The 20,346-nt window shown below is 36.9% G+C and overlaps 1 protein-coding gene across 1 annotated transcript in view; it reads left to right on the top strand.

Annotated features, from left to right (window-relative positions):
• The window catches only part of LOC114663345 (aryl hydrocarbon receptor-like), a 206,666-nt gene extending 186,621 nt beyond the window's left edge, over positions 1–20,045 (top strand). The window contains 1 exon segment of the mRNA XM_028817017.2: positions 16,869–20,045. Coding sequence (XP_028672850.1) covers positions 16,869–17,018 — 150 coding nt within the window. The 3' untranslated portion in view covers positions 17,019–20,045.
• The last annotated feature ends 301 nt before the right edge of the window (positions 20,046–20,346 follow it).

Here is a 20,346-nt window from a genome sequence, read left to right as displayed (position 1 = left end):
TATTAAGGTGCTCATTTAACTGCATAATGACTGCCTTCTCTAGAAATTTTACTTAAGAAAGGCAGGTTAGAGATGGGTCTAAAATTTTCAAGAGCAGAGGGGTCGAGGTTATTTTTCTTAAGTAGGGGTTTAACTACAGCAGTCTTAAGACAGTCTGGGAAGACCCCCGTATCTAATGACGAATTTACTATGTCAAGAACATTATCAATTAGTACGCCCGATACTTCTTTAAAAAAATTTGTTGGTATTGGGTCAAGGACGCAGGTGGAGGGTTTCATTTGAGAAATTATTTTATGTAAATCAGGTAAATCTATCCTAGTGAAAGAGTTCAATTTGTTTATAACAGAATACTGGGGTTTAGGAGGATCCTTAGTGTTGGGGAGATATACTATGTTATTTCGAATATCATTAATTTTTTGATTGAAAAATACAGCGATAGCCTCACAGGTTTTACTCGAAGTACTTAGGATTACTGGAAGTACTTAAACCCTAAATATGTCCCCAAAACACTTTAATTTAATTTCAAACTCAGTTTAATACATTACCCTAAAAAAAAAAATTTGAAGGTAAACCCGTATACTGTACAGTACTGTACGCTATGTTTCCCACAGTGCAAGAATGTAAAATACCAATGTTACCCCTATATGTACTGCAATTCATGCAAGCACGTTTTCTTTGGTATGCGCTGTCGTTTTCTTTGGTATGAGTAGTGTAAATATGTAATAATTTAATGTAATAAAAATTTAGTAAAATGTACGAGTACTCACCAATAATGAATGATATTGATTGAAGATGATGATGATGAATTAGATGTGCAGTACGATGAAGGTATGTAATGAAGATAATGACTGCACAGCAAAAACAGAGGATTTACAGCTCCTCGTGTGGCTACTGCGGCATAACTTTTTAGTTCCTGGAGCAAATCCAGTAGTTCAACCTTCTCCTGGATTGCCTTAAACTTCTTGCGCTTAGGTTCATTGCCAGAAGTCTTAGAAGGTGTTTGGGCAGCATCTTAGGGCTTTAAGAAGAACAAAATGAAAAACATGAGAACACTTAGTGAAACACTCAAGATAGCTACAGTACATACAGTAAACTGCTGTGATGCAGGAATTCAGGGCTGCATCTGCCGGAGATGCGTCACAGGGCAGCAGCCAATCGGCAGCTAGGAGAAATGAATAATGCTCTCAGATTGGCTACTTTAACCTTCCCAAACAGCGTTTTCCTATACGGTTGCTTTGTGTTCTCTCTACAGTACAGTATTGCCACGAAAAAAGCCATAAAAGATTGCAGAGGATATTTGCGGTTTCCCCTAACAATAACTAGTTAGGTTCTAAGGAAAAATCTGTGAGTGACTGAGGCCACAAACTCTGAACCACAACTTCGGGGGGTCTACTGTATAACCGAAGAAAAAAAAAATCAGGTTAGGGTACGACACTGACATGACAGCTTGGGTGGTAAAGTGATAAGAACTGCTGACTCATAATCAAGAGGTCACTGGTTTGATTCAAGGCGCTTCCCAGTATTACCATTTTGAGTAGTGAGCTGCTCTTATCATTACTATTATAGAATAAAAACATACATTTGATTTGAGTCTGTAACAGCTGGTGTAAATTTATGGTACTTGTGAAGGTTAGCGGTTTTTTTTTTGTTCAGTTTTATTCTCTCAGTCACATTCATGCTTCCCCCAATCTGACACTGCTGTTTTCAAATAAACACAAATTTTGTCATTACTACAAGAACATGAAAACAGTTTGTTTTAAGTATGTTTTCAGTATTTCTTGCCTCACATTTCCTATCATCCAGTTGTAAATTTACCCAGATCGTTGTAGACATGGAACACACATGACAGGCATGTGTTCCAAATAACGATATATTATTTACCCTATACAACTCCAGACACCTCACACTGAGATAAACAGACTTGAGCTGGGAGAACTTTTGCCCGAATTGAGATGTGGTGGTGGGGGGGATTGGATAGCAGGCTGCTTCTGCTGATCATCACATTTACAAAACAAAAGATGCTAATGGAGAGGTGTGAAGGAATTTAAGGTGGCCCGGGATTACAAGTTTTTTCGTAGGCTTCAGGGATTCTAGTGTTAACACTACACATTTGGACATTGCAGCTGTCCTCAAGAGACACTTGGGTTAAAACAATGCCAAGGAGGTTAATATTTAATATTTAAAGTTTTATGAAGACTAGCTTTCAATGCATCATTTAAATTTGTAAATATATTAATTTAGTAAGGAATTAACTAATATGAACTTTGATCTCAGTCCCACCCTTGCCTAGTCATTGCCTTTGTGGAATTTTCCCATTCTTCACATTTCAAAATTATGCATAATTGGATATACTGAATATGAGTACATTTATACACCCACTAAATATAGAGTACATTTACTGTTTAAACCCTTGATGTATATTTTTTTAAATCTCTGCACACTGGACAAACTCCTAAAGACTGGAAGGTAACCAATATTATGTTAATTTGAAAAGGTTGTGATGATCCAAAGTAACTATAGGGCCTGTAAGTTAACGTGCGTCACAGGTAAATTAATGGAAGTAATTATTTTTAAAAAATCATGCAGAAGATGTTCAGAATAATTGTAAATCAAATAGTCATAATGGGTTCAGATGGGGAAGATTGTGTTTCACTAATATGCTGTAATTTTGTGAGGAAGCAACAAAGACATGCAATAAGAGAGGTGCGTTAGTATTATCTTCATTTTTCAGGGAGCTTTTGAGAATTAGGTGATGATAAAAGTGGTGTCCCTCAGGGATCAGGGTTGGGGCCGCTGCTCTTCGTACTATACATAAACAGTATACAGAAGAATATAAGCAACAAGCTGGTTAAGTTTGCAGGTAACACCAGTAGGTAAAAGAGCAAATAACTTAGAATCAGCTAAATTATTACAAAGCTGCATAGACAGCTGACAGGCTTGGTTGGATTTGTGGCAGATGAATTATAATGTAAGGAAATATAAGGTGTTACACATAGGAATTAGACATTGTAGATTTGAATAAACAATGATAGGTTTAAAACTAAAAAGCACATCTTATTGGAAAAATCTAGAAACTTAGAACTTATAGGCTAACAGGACGTTAGGTTATAAAGTCATACAAAAAAGTTAGTACCACCCATGAAATGTGTATTCTTTTTTTTTAAAATATGTGGACATATCAAGATGAATATTTAATTTAATTTTAGCTTACACTGAAGATAGTACAATGATGAATGAAGCCAGTGACAAAACCCGGTCCTGGAGTCGAGGCCCAAGGATTGCAGTCTGTTGGTGTCGTCAATCCACCCTTGTCACTGTATCGGTGGAAAAAACAATCCTAGAGTGCCTTATCCACAAAGCAAAAGGTACTCAATCCCCCTTTACAGTGTAGCTAGCTCCTCAAGAACGTTTGTAGAGGCGTGGGGTGTTGTGCCGATCTAGCTCTTGTTTCACTCGTCTAATGTGCAAGTGTAAATTAATATTTGCAATAGTGAAAGTGATGACAATGAGAATTAACAACACAATTGCATGAACAACTACATTTAATATACTATTACTTGATGGTGACCACTTAGTGAAAAACTCTTTTTTTCCATCAGTTCTAATTCTTACTGTTGGGTCTCTAGCATTTTGCAACATTACATTAAATAGATGTTTTGATTCTTTAGCATGCTCTAAAATAGTTGTATATTTAGGTAATTCTATTTCAAAGGAAAATTGTATATACTCCCACATAGTCAAAGCATAATGCCTTCTTAATAGTCATCTCTTATAGTGGTAACATTGGTGCAGCACAGTAACCCTGGACTCTTACAGTGGGTGCCATCGCTCCAAGTTTTATTATGGTCACAGCACATGCAGAGGTAGTATCAGTTTGAAACACTTCAGTGGAATTAACTGCTACATGGCGCCAATAACAGTCTGCAGCTAAAGCATGCAGACAAGGGTGTGACTGTGTGCCCACCCTTTAACACACAAGCCCTTCTTGCTACTTTTAACAAAATTCATTTTCCACAGTATTTTTGTTCATGCCTATCAGTTTTCTATCTACTGTAAGTGCCCACCATTGTTCCACCCACTATAACAGGCAGAACATGGAATGGACACCAGATATTATCACCTTCTGCAGTAGTTGCCACATGAAAAACAGCTTGACACATTAGTCCTTGAGACATAAATGTGCATGACTGCAACCATGAGTTTGATGGTAATGTTAATTCTTTTTTTCAGTTTTGGGAATCCTTTAATCCCCAACTAGTCTTAAAATTGAAATACTGCTATATAGCAGGAATCTACAGTAGTTGAAGTAAGTAGCACATTCTATATCTATGGCCCATCGTCCCTTCAGACCAGTCCATAGTAACTGATTTAATAACCCATGATGTATTTTCTACAAAAGCAAATCTTGTAAATGTTTGTCAGCCAAATCTGGCCCTCAGTGAGCCAGAGTTTACAAACTATTTGCTTGTTTTACTTCAATTGATGATATTTGGTATACCCTAAACCTAAACCTCCTATTCCTAGATCAGGTCCTGTGGCTCCCCAAAAGTCTCATTTTGGCTTTCATTTTACTTCTACTTTATGAGGTGGCCATAAGGGTTGTATGTGTTTGCAATTAAACATTGTAACTGAACTACATTGTACCATATTCTCCCCTTTTGGAAAATCATAACATTTTATACCAAATCCACTAACATTAATATAAAGTGCTACAGTTCGTATTTTGTGTGCTCTTCTGGCTTTTTTCCAGCCTTTTATTTGCCTAAGTAGAGTAGCATCAAATGAATAACCCTTCCCTCTCCTAGTCTTACGAATTTCCCACAACATTACTGCTATCTTTATGTTTGTTGTTGCATCCTTTATAAACATATACAGTATTACATTATTTTCAGATGTAGGTACTGGAGTCATCTGTTGCCCCCCTTCAAATGTCCAACACAATGCACTGTTAGAATCAGGTTTACATTTCATCATAAATATATTATTATGTACAGTTAGTTATTTCAGTGTCTTTATTAGTTCAGTGTCCTCTTAAGTCATAACAGTCAAATGTAATAGTTCAAGGAATTCAAATTTCATCAAAAATGGAGCCATAGGTGTTTTGTCTCATAGTTGCATACTTCTGTTTGTTTTCTCAAGGCAGTGGCCCAGTGTCTACCTGCCAGATCTACCCTGGTCAAGTGCCTCTCTTAAGTATGCTAGCCGCCTTCTTTTGTAAGGGCCATTGTTTCACTTCTGTACGTGTGGAACAATCGGTGACTATTTGTTTAACTGGTATACATCACTGATGACAGCGGTATGTCTTTACTGTTCCCACGTGTCCCGATGTTTCATGAGCCCACCTTACCAGTGATATTAGAGAAGCCTCAATTACATTTGCCTCAGCATGTTGATCCAATTCATCATCATTACATTTTTGATTTTGCGAACAGCAACTATCATATGAGCTTGTTGGTTATAAATGCTGTCAAGAGATACCAGTGGGGCATGTGCATCTACTTGGCCAATGAGAGTCTTCCTTATCGTGCCCTTTGTCAAAAGCTGTCCACACAATTCTTTACCACCCGATAGTTCTCTCCCATGAATAGTCCAGGCAACCCTCTTCCATATTGTTATCCAAGGACTGTTTGTCCTTGGAAAAACTGCCCAGCTATCTCTATAAATAACATAAGGAAGCATTGATTTTCTGCCAAGGCCATTGCTACAGCAATAAGTTCAGCCTGTTGGCTTGATTTTCCTTCCTCCTGTTGTTGAAGGATGGTTTCAGTGTGGGGCTCATACAGTATAGCTCTTCAAAGTCTTTTTCCTCCTTCTACATTTGCTGATCCATCTGTGAACCAGCTGTTCTCTTGTTGTTCCTGTGTCAGTTGATGGTATGCCATTGAGTTTTTAAATGGCAAAACTTCCATAGGCGGAACAGGTGTTATTTCGTCTGGATCCTCATATATCACAGTTCCTGCCATGGCCCCCTTTAATGCACTGGTGTCTTTCCCTTCAAAATGTACTCTCGCTTGCAGGTACCAGTTCTATTTACATAGAGTCTGATTTTGACCAGTGCCAGCTCTCGCTCACAGGCCATTGTCTCTAACCCCACCCCACCCCTAGCAATGGGTAAGTTAGTAAGTACATTTACCAGAGCTGGACCTGTCTGTCTTTGTGTGCCAAAGGACTCAGTATGCTGCAAGGAGCTGATTTTTAAGTGGTGTGTATTTAGTCTGTGATCCAGTCAACTGTTGGCTCCAAAAGCCTATGGGAACTCCTTTACTGCCATGTTTTTGCCATAAGCTGCAGGTAGCAATATTGTTCTTCTCTGTGGCTTCGGGTTCAAAAGGCAAATTAGGTTTTAAAGGTCCCAGTACTTGGTGTTGTATTAACACTAGAATTACCAGAGCCTATGAAAAAACTCGTAGATCCGGCCCACCTTAAATCGCTTCTTCAATCCGTTCTCACCTCTCCGCCAGCATCCTTTGTCCTCTAAATGTGCTGATAAAAGACAAGCTGCCAGCAGCCGGCTATTCCATCCCCCCACCGACTTAGAACGTGTGCGGAGTTTTCCCAGCTCATGCCTTGATTGATTATCTGGGAGTGAAGTGGAGTTTTAGACTGGAAATAATAGATTATTTTTTGGAACACACGCATTTCATGCGTGTTCCGTTTCTACAGTAATCTGTGTAAACACATTGTTAAAACAGAAACTTTCTCATATTTTAGTAATAAATGTTACCAAATGTAGTAGGCATAAACTATAGAATGTGTAAAGCCCGAGTTCCAAAGATCAAATAAACACTTTCACAAAAACTTCAAGGAGGATACAACACTTTCCATGGTGTAGCGCACTAAGTTTTGCTTCTTAGAGCACAGCTGCTTTGCCGTGCCTCACAGACCTCAGTTCGATTCCCCGCTGGGGATAAAGTGTTGCTTTTTTTTTTTTTTTCTTTTTAACCTCAAACGGACATAACATTTATAAATTGGTATGCACTGTCAGTTATTGAGATTGTTATATTTTCATATGGGAGGCTCCTTTTAAAATATTTTTTTAACAATTGAGACTGCAATTAACATGAACAACTGTCCTTATAACTTATTTTTAAGATCCATAACACACAGACAGACAGAGCACTGCGTAATAGAGAGACAGACAGGCAGAGATATATAAATAAACAGGGAAGGCACATGTACTGAAAGAAAAAAAAGATCAACATGTGCGTTATTCCTGCTGCACTGAATAAGCTCACGTGCTCTAACATCACCACTCCCCCCATCTGACTCTCTAAGTAACAGCACAAGTACAGACGCAAACGAAGTGTAATCAAGAGTCCCGGTTCCATCCCTACTCACTCCTATATTTGCCGTTTTCAGTAGTAAGCTGCTCTTTTTGTTAATATTATACAGTACACACATGCACTTCGTTTGCGTCTGTACTTGTGCTGTTACTTATAGATTCAGATGGGGGGAAGGGTGATGTTAGAGTGCGTGAGCTTATTCAGTGCAGCAGGAACAACGCACATGTTGATCTTTCTTTTCTTTCAGTACATTTGCCTTCCCTGTTTATTTATATATCTCTGCCTGTCTGTGTCTCTGTTACGCAGTGCTCTGTCTGTCTGTGTGTTATGGATCTTAAAAATAACAGTTTTAGGGACAGTTGTTCATGTTAATTGCAGTCTCAATTGTTAAAAAAATATTTTAAAAGGAGCATCCCATATAAAAATATAACAATCTCATTAACTGACAGTGCATACCAATTTATAAATTTTATGTCCGTTTGAGGTTAAAAAGAAAAAAAAAAAGCAACGCTTTATCCCCAGCGGGGAATCGAACTGAGGTCTGTGAGGCACGGCAAAACTACAGTGATCTGAAAGGCAAATCTTAGCGCGCTACGCCACGGAAACTGGTATAACATCCTCGAAGCTTTTGTGAAAGTGTTTATTTGATCTTTGGCTTTACACATTCTATAGTTTATGTCTACATTTTGTAACATTTATTACTAAAATATGAAAAAGTTTCTGTTTTAACAATGTGTTTACACAGATTACTGTAGAAACGGAACACGCATGAAATGCGTGTGTTCCAAATAATGATCTATTATTTCCAGTCTAAAACTCCACTTCACTCCCAGATAATCAATCAAGGCATGAGCTGGGAAAACTTCGCGCACGTTCTAAGTCGGTGGGGGGATGGAATAGCCGGCTGCTGGCAGCTTGTCTTTTATCAGCACATTTAGAGGACAAAGGATGCTGGCGGAGAGGTGTGAACGGATTGAAGAAGCGATTCAAGGTGGGCCGGATCTACGAGTTTTTTCGTAGGCTCTGGTAATTCTAGTGTTAAGGCATCTTTAGCTGCCTCAAAAAACAATCTGTTGTTTGTCCATTCAGACTGTGCCTTTTTCTTTACAACATCTTGTATTGATCAGTCCCAAATGTGGCATAAAAGCTCTCCAGAAACCCATTACATCCACAAATGATTGAACTTCCATGTTGTCTTCGATGATGGCAGCAATATCAGAAAGTGCAGTAGCAAATTGGGGTGCTTTGGAATTTAATCCTCTGTAGTCTATTGTCATTCTTCACGAACCACCTGGTTTTCTGACTGGCCACACAGGAGAGTTGAAAGGCCAAACTGCAGGTCAAATGATTTCTATCTGCAATAGCTCTTTCACCGTTTCTACTGTGTCTTGCAGGCCCCCTGGCAAATGGTACTCTCACATTTACAGGTGTGTCAGGTGCAGGAATCTTTAAGGGTGTCCATTTTGCTTTTTCCCTTACTATCGCTTTTACTGCTCAACACATTATAGTGTGAATCCCAAAAGCAAATATTCCCCATTCTGTCTGTACTGTTCTCCCTGTGAGAAAATCTATCCCTAGTATGTATTCAAGTAATTCTGAAATTGACATAGTAACTTTAAATGGAGTTGACTGTCCTAGGGCTAATGGTATGGTGGTAAATTTAGACAGACAGACTGACTTATGGCCCAGTATCAATAAGTGCCATGACCCACTGTGGGTTTCTCCCCTTACACTAGTAAATTGATGCGCGGTGTACAGACGTTGATCTCCCTCATGAATGAGCCCTACATCTCTCGTCCACAGTAGACCTGCCACTCCTTCAGTATGTCGGTTGGGGTGTTTGTCACCCTTTCCCTAAATCTGAATATAATCTTTTGCTCTGCTTGTGTGTTTTTTTTTCCTCAAGAGGTGGTGCTGTTGGTTTACAGTAATCCCTCGCTACTTTGCGGTTCACTTTTCGCGGATTCACGACTTCGCGGGTTTTTAAAGTGATTGCCTGCCTATCGCGGAAGTTATGTTCCAGACCCATAAGCAACAGGAGAAAATCCGCGATATAGAAAGACCATATAAATAAACATTTTTATAGTTTAAGCCTTAAAATACCCATCCCACATGCTTTAAACACATGTAAACTTAAAAAACACACTTTGTTAACACATATGATACGTGGATGTCGGGCTAAGGATATGAGTAACATCTCACTATTATAAAACATTTTAACTTCATGCAAGACAAGACAGTGAGACAGGAAAATAGGTGCTCTACAGGCTTTTAAATCATTGACACGCAGAGCGACAAGCAGCACAAAGCCAGCACAAAGTCCACTTCTCCTTAGCGTTCATTCAGCTCCCCACCCCCTTGACAATGCGAAGTGGCAGGAGCGTACTGCGCCTCCGGGGAGGGGGGTTTGAGCAAACGTGTGTTCAACCCTCACACACCCCCAACTCCTCCTCCTTCCGAACGCGCAGAGCGACAAGCAGGCTTTTTGGCAGAAGCAGCACAAAGTCCATTTCTGCTCAGCGTGAGTTCAGTTGCCCCCCTTCACAAAGCGAGTGCAGACACATCGACGTCTGATCCGCTGTGTGCAGTGTTGGTCTGCGGTGTTTAAGAATGTAGAAAGTGTTTAAGAGCATAGGAAGTGTTTATAAGAGTGTGGGAAAGGTTAACAAGAGAGTGAGAAAGGTTTATAAGAGTGTGGGAAGGGTTTATAAAGCCTTAAAATATGTATAAATAATAAAATAAATATAGGTCACTACTTCGCGGATTTTCACCTATCGTGGGGGGGTTCTGGAACGTAACGAGGGATGACTGTAACTCAGACATCGTTATTGCGTTTCTTTTTCAGAGCTTTCCATCTCTGAAAAAGTGCTGCAGTTGGTTTTCTGTCTATTTCTTCTTTAGCTATCCCTGCTTGGAGCAAATCATAGAAACATCTTTGCATTTGCTCAATTTCTATGCCTTGAGTGGTTTCTGTTGTCCAGTAGATGTTAACAAAGTAGTACCCAGTTCATCTAACTGACCTAACATTGTAGCTACATCCCACATATTCCGTTGATTGACTCTGGTCGAGCATAGATAGCAGAGACCCTTTTAAATTATTTGACGCATTTCAGCTGTGAACGCTTCCCTATCATGGCCAGGAAATGTGGTGTGTTTGGCAGCTTTATAAATAGCCGATTGTAAACCCGTTTCTCGATTCTGCTGAATAGCCTCAACAGCAGTGCACCAAGAACGGCTGATGTCTTTCGTGTCTTGCACGTCTGGCCATGTATGTTCTACAGCGTTTAAAATCCATTCTACTATTGAAACCATCACTGGATTATTTATCCTTTGTAGTGTATTTCGTAATTTAGGGTTTGTGGTAATAGAGCCTAAATGCTTAATTTCTGCATTTGTTAACTGACATCTATCGCCACTTTTATTCCACATGCGTAGTATCCACTTCATAATGCTTTCACCTGGCTTTTGTCTATATTGTTTCCAATTTCCATGAACTTAGCTTAGGTAAAATATTATATGATTTGGGTTAGTCTGTGCTGTCCATCCAAGTATCCCTTTGCTTTATTCTGGACAACTGGCCTTGCGTCTTTGATATCAAAACTGTTATTTTTAACATCTATAGCATCTTGTTCATTTTCATCTTCTTTCCACCATACACTATTAGAGTTATATATGTACCTCTCCATCCCATGTTTCCAGATCCCAGTCACCTTGTTTTTTCTCTCTTTTCTGTATTTTAACCTGCACTAAACATACTGCTAAAGTAGTGTATTTTTTTCCTTATCATCTGTTTGGGATGTGGCATTTTCAGTGCATTCTTAAGCGATTGCTTGTTCCTCTATTAAATTTTCTGTTTCCCTTTTTAGTTCCTCACATTCCATAGTCATGCTTTGGACTTTTAAGTCCAACTCTTGTAACGCGGTTAACAAAAGCCACCCTAATTCAGCGGTGGCTTTTTATGATTTCTTATCCCGACAATGTAAATCTAGTTCCAACACCGCCAAATTAACTTTTGGGGGCATTACTTCCCCTTCCAGTTCTGGCCAGGCTGTCCGGGTGGTATATTTATTAAATAACTTAGCTACTGGCGTCCATGGATTAGCATGCTTCCATCCAGGTATTCGACCAGTCCCTCCCACACTAACATTATCAGAAGCACATTTTTTAAATAAGTGATACATTATTAATAGAAGGGTATTTAGTACATTAGTCACAATCCTGCTCGCAGTGCTAGTTGTATCCAGCAGGGGGTGCATGCTCACTGGGAATAGGTTCGTTAGTGATGACAATGTGGTAGATATAAATTGAACGGCAATATCCCTCGCCAGTGATACGGCGGTAATGTTAATCAATAATCCCTTAGGCAAAATACACTTAGCTTAAGTTTAATGTCAGCTTACACTGCAGATAGTACAAAGACGAATGAAGCCAGTGACGAATCCCTGTCCCTGAGTGGGAGACCAAGGATTGGAGGCTGTCGATGTCATCAATCCAAGTGTGAAAGGCATTCTCAAGATCAGGGGGTGACGTCATTCATCCATTCATTGGCTTCAGGTGTGCTGGGCCATTTTCTAAGGCTTTATACAGTTTCTCCAGGTCCAGGGCCCCCTAAGACAAACATACAAGTCTATACAAGGCTACAATGCTCTCTAGACAAGGACACAAGTTTGTGCTGACTTAACATACATAGAATATAGCACATGGTTACAGCATCCCACAGTCTGACTGAACAGTTTCCATTTATCCTAGTCCATCTTTTTGTCATATTGCTTGCATGGCAGTTCTCTGTATCAGCTTGCTTGCTTAATCTGTCTATGAGTCAGCTGTACCTATGGTTCAAAATGTGAGTAAAAATCAGGTTCTTTGAGATATATTTGCACAGATCAAAACCAGGATCTTAATTACATCACAATACTATGGGGTCATTTGAAATGCACTGTGCACGTAGGACATCCCTTAAACATCACACAGCTGAAAGATTTCTGCAGGAAAGTGTGGGAAAATCCTTGTTCCACGCGATGTAAGAGACGTACAGAAAATGCCTACTTCAGGTTGTTTCTGGCACAGCGGGAAATACCAGCTATTACAACCGAGGGTGTACTTACTTTTTCTGTTGAATAAATTATTGCAAGGTTAAATTTTCATTTTTTATGAAAGCACTTTTATCAAAATATACTATTTAAGTGAAGATAAAATTCTTCATATACAGTATACACACTTATTTGTACTGTATATCACATTGTCTGGAGTACAAATTCAAGAGAGGTTATGCTTAAGTTCTATAATGAACTATTGAGACCTCACATAGAGTATTGTCCCTGAAGGAGAGGCTGATTCTGGAACTAAGAGGTATGAGGAGGGAGTGCATGGGTTGAAGCTTTTCATTTTAAGCAAAGAGATTCAGAAGTGAAATGGTTGAAGTATTTTAAATTATGACAGGAATTAGTACAGTGAATTTCAACTGTTACTTTAAAATGAATTCTACAAGAACACAGGAATTGGTTTGAAATTTGTTAAGGGCAGATTTCACACAGCTGTTTGAAGTATTTCTCCATGCACAGAGCCACAGACAGACACATGAAATAAATTACCAAAAAATATTGTGGAGAATAAGACTTTATGGACTTTTAACTCTCAACTTGATGTTATTATGGGCAATCTAGGTGAATAGGATGGACAAGCTTATTGGGCTGAATGGCCTCTTCTCATCACAATTGCTCTGATTGGTGAATCTGCATTTGTCCTGTGAAAGTGACTGTACAGTAAGTCGCTTTTGTGTTTAAGCTTTGTGACTGACCCACAGTCTAAAAATAAAATAAGTAGAATAGAGAAATGAGTGGACAGACTAGTATATGATTTTAAACTTTAGAACTTAGTTTTCTCATATTAAATTGAACCTTTGCTTATAATGTACAGTAAGTAGACACCCACAATTTCATTTATACAGAGATATTTTTCCTGCTTTTTTAATCTATGCCTTTTTTTTTTACAGTAACTGGAGATTATCTCCATATTATGTACCCAATGAAAAATATAAATGTACAGTTTCATCTCATAGATAAAAGGGTTGTGGTACCAGTAGGTAACCCCATTTATTGACATTTTTGGCAAAATAATTTTAAAAACTGGTTGTAATGAAGTAAGCATTAGGCACACCAATGCAAGTGTTTCCATAGTCTCATCTGGACTAATTCCATGTGGGAAAAGTGGTTGCCCTTAACACTGGAACCCTTGAAGCCACGAAAAAAAAGTCTTAAATTCCCTCGCACCTTGTCAGTAGTGTCTTTGTTTTGCAACTGTGTCGATCAGCACTAGAAGCAGGCAGCCTGCTCACCCATCCTCCACCGTGGTAGCTGAAGTCAGACACAACATTAACACAGCTCAAGTCTGCTTATCTGGGAGTTAGGTGTCTGGAATTGTACAGGGTAAATAATATATCGTTATTTGGGATACATACATTTCAAGTGTGATCCGAGTCTACAACGATCTGGGTAAATATAGGATGACAGGAAATGTGAGGCAAGAAATATTGAACACATAACTAAAAGAGAAACTTTTTTCATGTTATAGTAATAATGAGAAAATGCTGACATGAAGTGTATGTGTGAAGACTGAAGTCCAAATATCAAACACTTTCACAAAAGGTATAACAAAAAAAGTGTGCTTTCATTCAGGAATATAAACAAAGAAAAAGAAATCATTCAATTTACATGTTGTGGTCAATGAGTAAAAACCCAAGCCCAAATATCAATCGACAGAAAGCCCACATGTCTGCTTGCCTAGAGTAGAGGTAAGAATTCTGCTTCGTAATCAAGGGGTTGTGGGTTCAAGCCTGGACTCTCCCCATTTTGAATAGTGAGCTGCTATTATAATTACTATTATATAATAAAAATATACATTTGATTTTAGTCTGTAACATACTGTGTAAATTTTTGCTACCTGTTAAAGATATCGCTGAAGGGATATAAGCAGACACACAAACGCTTGTGAATCATGTCTTCTTGGTATCTTGTTGTCACATGAATTTTTTGTTACTCAGTTTTATTCTTGAATAAAACCACACTTGTTTCATTATACCTTTGCAAAAGTGTTTATTTTATATTCAGTAACCACTTGAATGACATGAAATCTGTCTCTGCCTCTCTAGCACATTCACACACACATCCATGCATGAAAACACCATTATTTGAAAACACTATGAACATGAGTTGCCATTTGAACATTTTTTTTTCCAGTCTTGCCCAGTCTCCACGTAATGGTGCATGGTACAGAGGATGCAGACAGACTTTGCCTTTTTGGGTGCATATACCGTCAGCATGGCAGTGCCAGATCTAAATACTAGTGTGGACAATTGCTCGTGTACTGAAATGACTTGAGCTGCAGGTGGAAGTTCCCATCCCACTTTATTTGTGGTGCCGAGCAGAGTTATGTTACGGTGCAACAGTCTATTAGCCAGCGAAAGCGATGTGAAGTTGTCTGTTGTTACAGTTCTGCCTTTGTCCAGAAAGTGCTTTATGACCTTTGTCTCGGAAAGTCTTTCTCCTGTGGGACGACTGTGATCTTTTCCTAAAAAAGGAGTGTCATTGCAAATGTACTTTGTCTCCAGATCTGCTGCAATCCAAAACTTTATGCCAAATTTGTCAGGCTTGGTTGAGATATATTACAAGAAAGGACAACGGACCTTTGTTGGAAACAGTTGCTCATCAACAGTAACATGTTGCCCTGGATTGTAACTCAACCCAGTTCTCAACAATATTTTGCACGGGTGTCTTTGTTGTCAAAGTGCAAATGACTGATGATAGTCTGATAACGGTCAAGGGGCATCATATCTTTGATTGCCGGTACAACAAATAATTCTGACCAGGCATTAACCACAGCACCAAATGTGGTCATCGCTGCTCTTGTGAAAAGAATGGAGATAAAACCATCAACTCAGAGAGGGAGAGGCACGTTTGTTGTACCACGTAAACGTGACTGAGAGAATAAACCTGAATAACAAAGAAAAACAAAGCGAACTTTTACAAGTAACAAAAAGTTACACTGGGTGTTACAGACTCAAATAAAATGTATGGTTTTATTATATAATAGTAATAATAAAAGCAAGCTCATTACTGAAAACGGGGAGAACCCGAGCTGAAACCCACAACCTCTTTAAAATGAGGCAGCACTTCTTACCTCTGCACCAGCCAAACAGGCATGTCTAGTTTGCATCAATTGATATTTGGAGTTCGGTTTTTAACTCATTGACAGCATCATGTAAATTAGATGAGTTTTTTTTCTTTGGTTATATTCTGGAATAAAAGCACACTTGCTTTGTTTTGTGAAAGTGTGTATTTGATACATTATACACACATTATACACTTCACGTCAGTATTTTGTCATCATTACTATAACATAAAAAAAAGTTTGTCTTAGTTATGTGTTCATCATTTTTTGCCTTGCATTTGATTTCATCCTACATATACCCAGATCATTGTAGACACGGAATACACATTATATAAATGTATTCCAAATAACGATATATATTATTCACCCAAGACAGCTGCAGACACCTCACACCCAGATAAACAGACTTGAGCTGGGAGAACGTTGTATCCGACTTCAGCTGCGTCGGTGGTGGGGTGGTCGTTGCGGGGTAAGGGGTTGCAGGCTGGTTGCTGTTTGTGCTGATTGATGCATATGCAAAACAAACACGCTGATGAAGAGGTGCGAAGGAGTTTAAGGTGGCCCAGCATTATGACTTTTTTCGTAGGCTTCAGGGATTCTAATGTTAAAGAGTGAGAATCGGCAGAGGGAAACTTCACATTTCTATGTGTCACATTTAACACATAGTGCTTTCTAAAATCTAACCATGTGTTATATCTTATTAAATTGTTGGGTTAACTGATAGTTATTAACTGTAATTAGTAATTTACAACAACTTCAATATTCTGAACTTCTCCATCATGTGATTACATACAGTACATATGTCTGTCTGAACTGTAATATGTTTTGAGTGACATTATCCTCTTCCCTCTAAACCCTATTGTTGTTGCTGTGCAGGGAGGATTTTTTCAGCCCCACTAGCATGTTTGGTCTAGTCTATTCAGTTTTTCTTTACCTTTTTAGAGAAACATTTGTAGTAACTAGTGGGAAATAAGGAATCAGTTTTCTTTTTTCAGAGCAATTGTTATTATTATAATTGTTTATTTATTTTATATCCGTAATATTATCCTTAAACCTCTGAACATGCTTGCATTAAAAATGTACACATTTTCATTTTATGTGGGATGTGCATTTGTGTTTTTGTTTCCTTGGCTGGTTAGGATAAGTAACCTTGATATAAGTGCAGTACTTTCAAAACCTTATTTATATTGTGTAGCTGAATCATTTATCCAGAGTAACTTGTAAATAATATGTACATAGTGGTATAGTTGCTACAAAATTATTCAATTGTCCCATTGGCAGGTTAATTAAATTAAGTAAGTTTTAGAGGTTGAAAGGAAAATCTAAAGTGATTCTAATGTAAATCATGTAAAAACAATAACACTCAAAAGCCTATCCTTTTAATGTATTTATCCTTATTACTCCTTTTTGTATTTTCAGTTTCAGAATGGAATTGAAGGTCAGAATAATGAGATTTACTCAAAATCCTTTGGCATATTGGACGGCAGCGTTCCACCTCAGCCACTTGACCATCATCACCAGGTTGATGGGAGATCTTATCCAGATACAACATCCAGTGGATACTTATAATTTAGAAATTTCCCAGTCTCTGACAGGGTTTGACATTTGCTGCTTATGGGGATCAGCTTATTGTGAGAAGGTTGCATAAAAGCAAATAAGTTGATATTCCAAAGATAGGAGATTGCAGGTGGTATGCACTGTGCAGGATTTCAATCCATTATTTCTTATTTTGCTTTCTTGCACCATGAGTGCATATCTTGTCATTATGTTTTGCTTTATATGTTATTTTAAGAAAATATTTTTTGTTTTGTACATTTTTTATTATTTGTAAGTGTTGTTATTGAATGTTTGTTCTTTTACCTTTATGCATTTTCTTTTGCTGAATTTTAGAACATGAGAAACATGTTTTATCAAATGAGTTTAAATACTGCACTAAGTTAAAAAATCTGACCCTCAGTAATTGTTATGCACTATAAATTCACCCATCTTTTAGGTTACTATAATAAAGCAAAAATATTTTTCCTCTATGTGCCATTTTTTATAAAAAGAAAAGTAGGTTTTAATTTTTCACACTGAGACACAAGCACTTACTTTTACCACTAACAACATCATTGATTTATATCTTAAAATCTGAGTACATTAAAATCACTATAAAATGATAATGTGATGTTCAACATCCCGTGAACATTTTTCTGCTTCCTACTCTTACTCTTATAGGTATTACTGCAAATAAATATGGCTACAGTTATTTTAGCAGTATTCTTAGCAATTTTTATAATACATTTCTCTTAACTATCACAGCAATATTATAAGCATAAAATATATTTTCACTTTTCAAAGGCAATATTAATGGATTTGTTTCAGGGTCCTTTAACAGGTCCCTTTTGTTCATTTTGTAGAACATTGGGTATCAGAGTGGCATCTTAACAATGTAGAATGACTGTTTTTATCTTTTTTTATTTTGCATAGGTGTTGTCTTTGTTTTGTGTCGTTTATGCATAATGCATAATGATAATGTATTTTTTTATCTTTTGATTTGTTTTTTATGCTGTTCTAAACAGCTAATTCTATGCAACTATATTAGTGCTTTGGTTAAGAAAGCACTTACTACACCGTTTAAAATAAACGTTTAAATAATCTTTTAGTGTGTCTGCTTTTACAAAAATTAATAGCAAGCAGAATAATTGTGAGTGTAATTATTGCAAATTAAATAACTTCAAAAGTTTTAGCACTTTTTTCTTAAAAAAATCAATTGTACCTTTGCTATTGCACTCTTACTAGAAAAGTAAAGTAACAATAATCTATCAACTAAGATTTTTAATTAAGTAAGCCTCCCTTACCATTTATGGTTGTTGAAAGGCAATTGGTTTATTCTGTACATTTAGAAAATGTAATTCATAATTGTTTTGTTCAGTCAATTTCAACACTTAGTTGTATTTATTATGCAATTTTAATTATCATTTTACTCTTTTTTATAGATTTAATCACAATGCTTTGTCTGCCACAAAATGTTTTATGTCATTGTCCATTTTCAGTTGTTTTGTTTTGTGTAAAATATAATTTATATGTAATTATCTTTTTGTTTTGGGAAAACAGTGTTTTTTCTCAATATAAATGCATTTAAGCAAAGTTTTTGTAAACTTGGTTGTAGCATAAAATACATGTAAGTAAGTATTTTTGAATACACATTGCTTTGTTTGATTTGCCTGTTTAATATGATTAGTCAAATTGTATTAGTAAGAATTTTATTTCCCCTATACCCTGATAACCAACTGTATTGGATGATATGAAAAAAAATTGTGTTGTATTGTTGTTGGAGAGGGACTGGTGTTTATGGACAAATTTTATATTACCATGTGCAGTCATGGTAAGCAGGATATTAACATCATATGTGTTTTCACAAAAATGGTTATTTTCTTCATAAGACTGGAAAATTGTCTCAGCTTTCAGTTTAATTGAAGCCTATTATTTATGGCATGCACATCTGTTTGTTTTGTCTACATACAGAGAAAGATATCCTTTGCTGTGAACCTTGTCAGTAGTGCTAGGAGGTATTGTATATGTTTGTGCAGAAGTCATCAATAAGATATTTGAATGTGCACAATAAGGTTTTCTTATTTTAATGTGTTTTAAAATTATAGAAAAACCAAGGCAGAGGCACAGATTTTATTTATTTCAGCTGCCTGTAGACAGATATCTTTTAAGGTACATTGGCTGATCCATACACTTCAAACTTTATTTTTACACAAAATCTTTTAAAAAGAGTGTATATTCAATTATATTTTTATTTTAGGCAAATGTACAACTATTATTGCAACTCATGTAGCAAAAGAAATAGGTATTTAGATTCGTTTTCAGTCCCAAAGAATTATGGTTGCTTTTCTTTGGGTTCTGCTATTCTTTATCCTTTACGTATATTTTAATTGTTAAAGGACTAAAGACAATCATTCCCACACCTGCTTTAGAGCTAGGAAGAAAATCTAAATGCAGTTTGTTTAGGGTGATATATATACTATAAAAGAATATATTTTAAATAACCTAATAAAGTAGAACTATTAACCAAAAAGGTTCTAAAGGATATCTTTAAAAAAAAAAGCAATTGCTTTGGATAATCAGACTTTCTAAGCCAAATACCTATTGTGTGTATCACAAAGTGCCAAGTAATCAGTGCTGCAATTCTTGTTGTTTTAATAGCTCATCTTGTACTGTAAACATACAGACAAGTTTTCTGTTTTTGTTTTTTTTTCTTTTTCTTTTTTGCAATAGTTGAGCCTGTTTAGAACACATTACATATTTAAATATGTATTTTAAAGCACTGTTGATAATGTTAGTGTCCGTCTAGTGTCTGAAATGCATGAGCTTACATTAATTCTGCTCTCCCTGTTGTAAAGTAAACTTAGTGTACACAGTGTTACTGCAATGACATGTTTTCTATTTTTTTTTTTTACCTTTTGTTTTGCTTAAAACTTATATATAAATATACTTTCAGTCACTGATTATCAGTGCTTTACACATTATGCCCAATTCTTTTGTGGTATCACCTTCAGTGAAATGTGTAAAATATAATATATTGTAATAAATCATCACTGAATGTAACATTGTTTGTCTGTTATTGCAGTGAATAATGCAGGTGGTATTGCTTGGACCCACTTTTCATTTCGGGTTGGAGTTTTTCTAGGTAGAGATTGCGTGTTGTATTTTTTTTTTCCAAATCCTTCTGTGTGAGTGTGAAGTTGCATTTGCATTATGCACATCTGTCTTTTAAAAAAATAAATTAGACAATTATGGTTTCACCAACTCATTTTTAAAAATTTGCTCAAGTAACCATTGTTTTCACAATTCTGCATGTTTTGTCTTTTTATTAAATATTGACTGCTTATGTAGGAAAAGAAATAAG

This window comes from Erpetoichthys calabaricus, chromosome 13 (assembly GCF_900747795.2).
Source record: "Erpetoichthys calabaricus chromosome 13, fErpCal1.3, whole genome shotgun sequence".
Classification (NCBI taxonomy): domain Eukaryota; kingdom Metazoa; phylum Chordata; class Cladistia; order Polypteriformes; family Polypteridae; genus Erpetoichthys; species Erpetoichthys calabaricus.
This window is presented reverse-complemented; position numbering and strand designations above follow the sequence as displayed.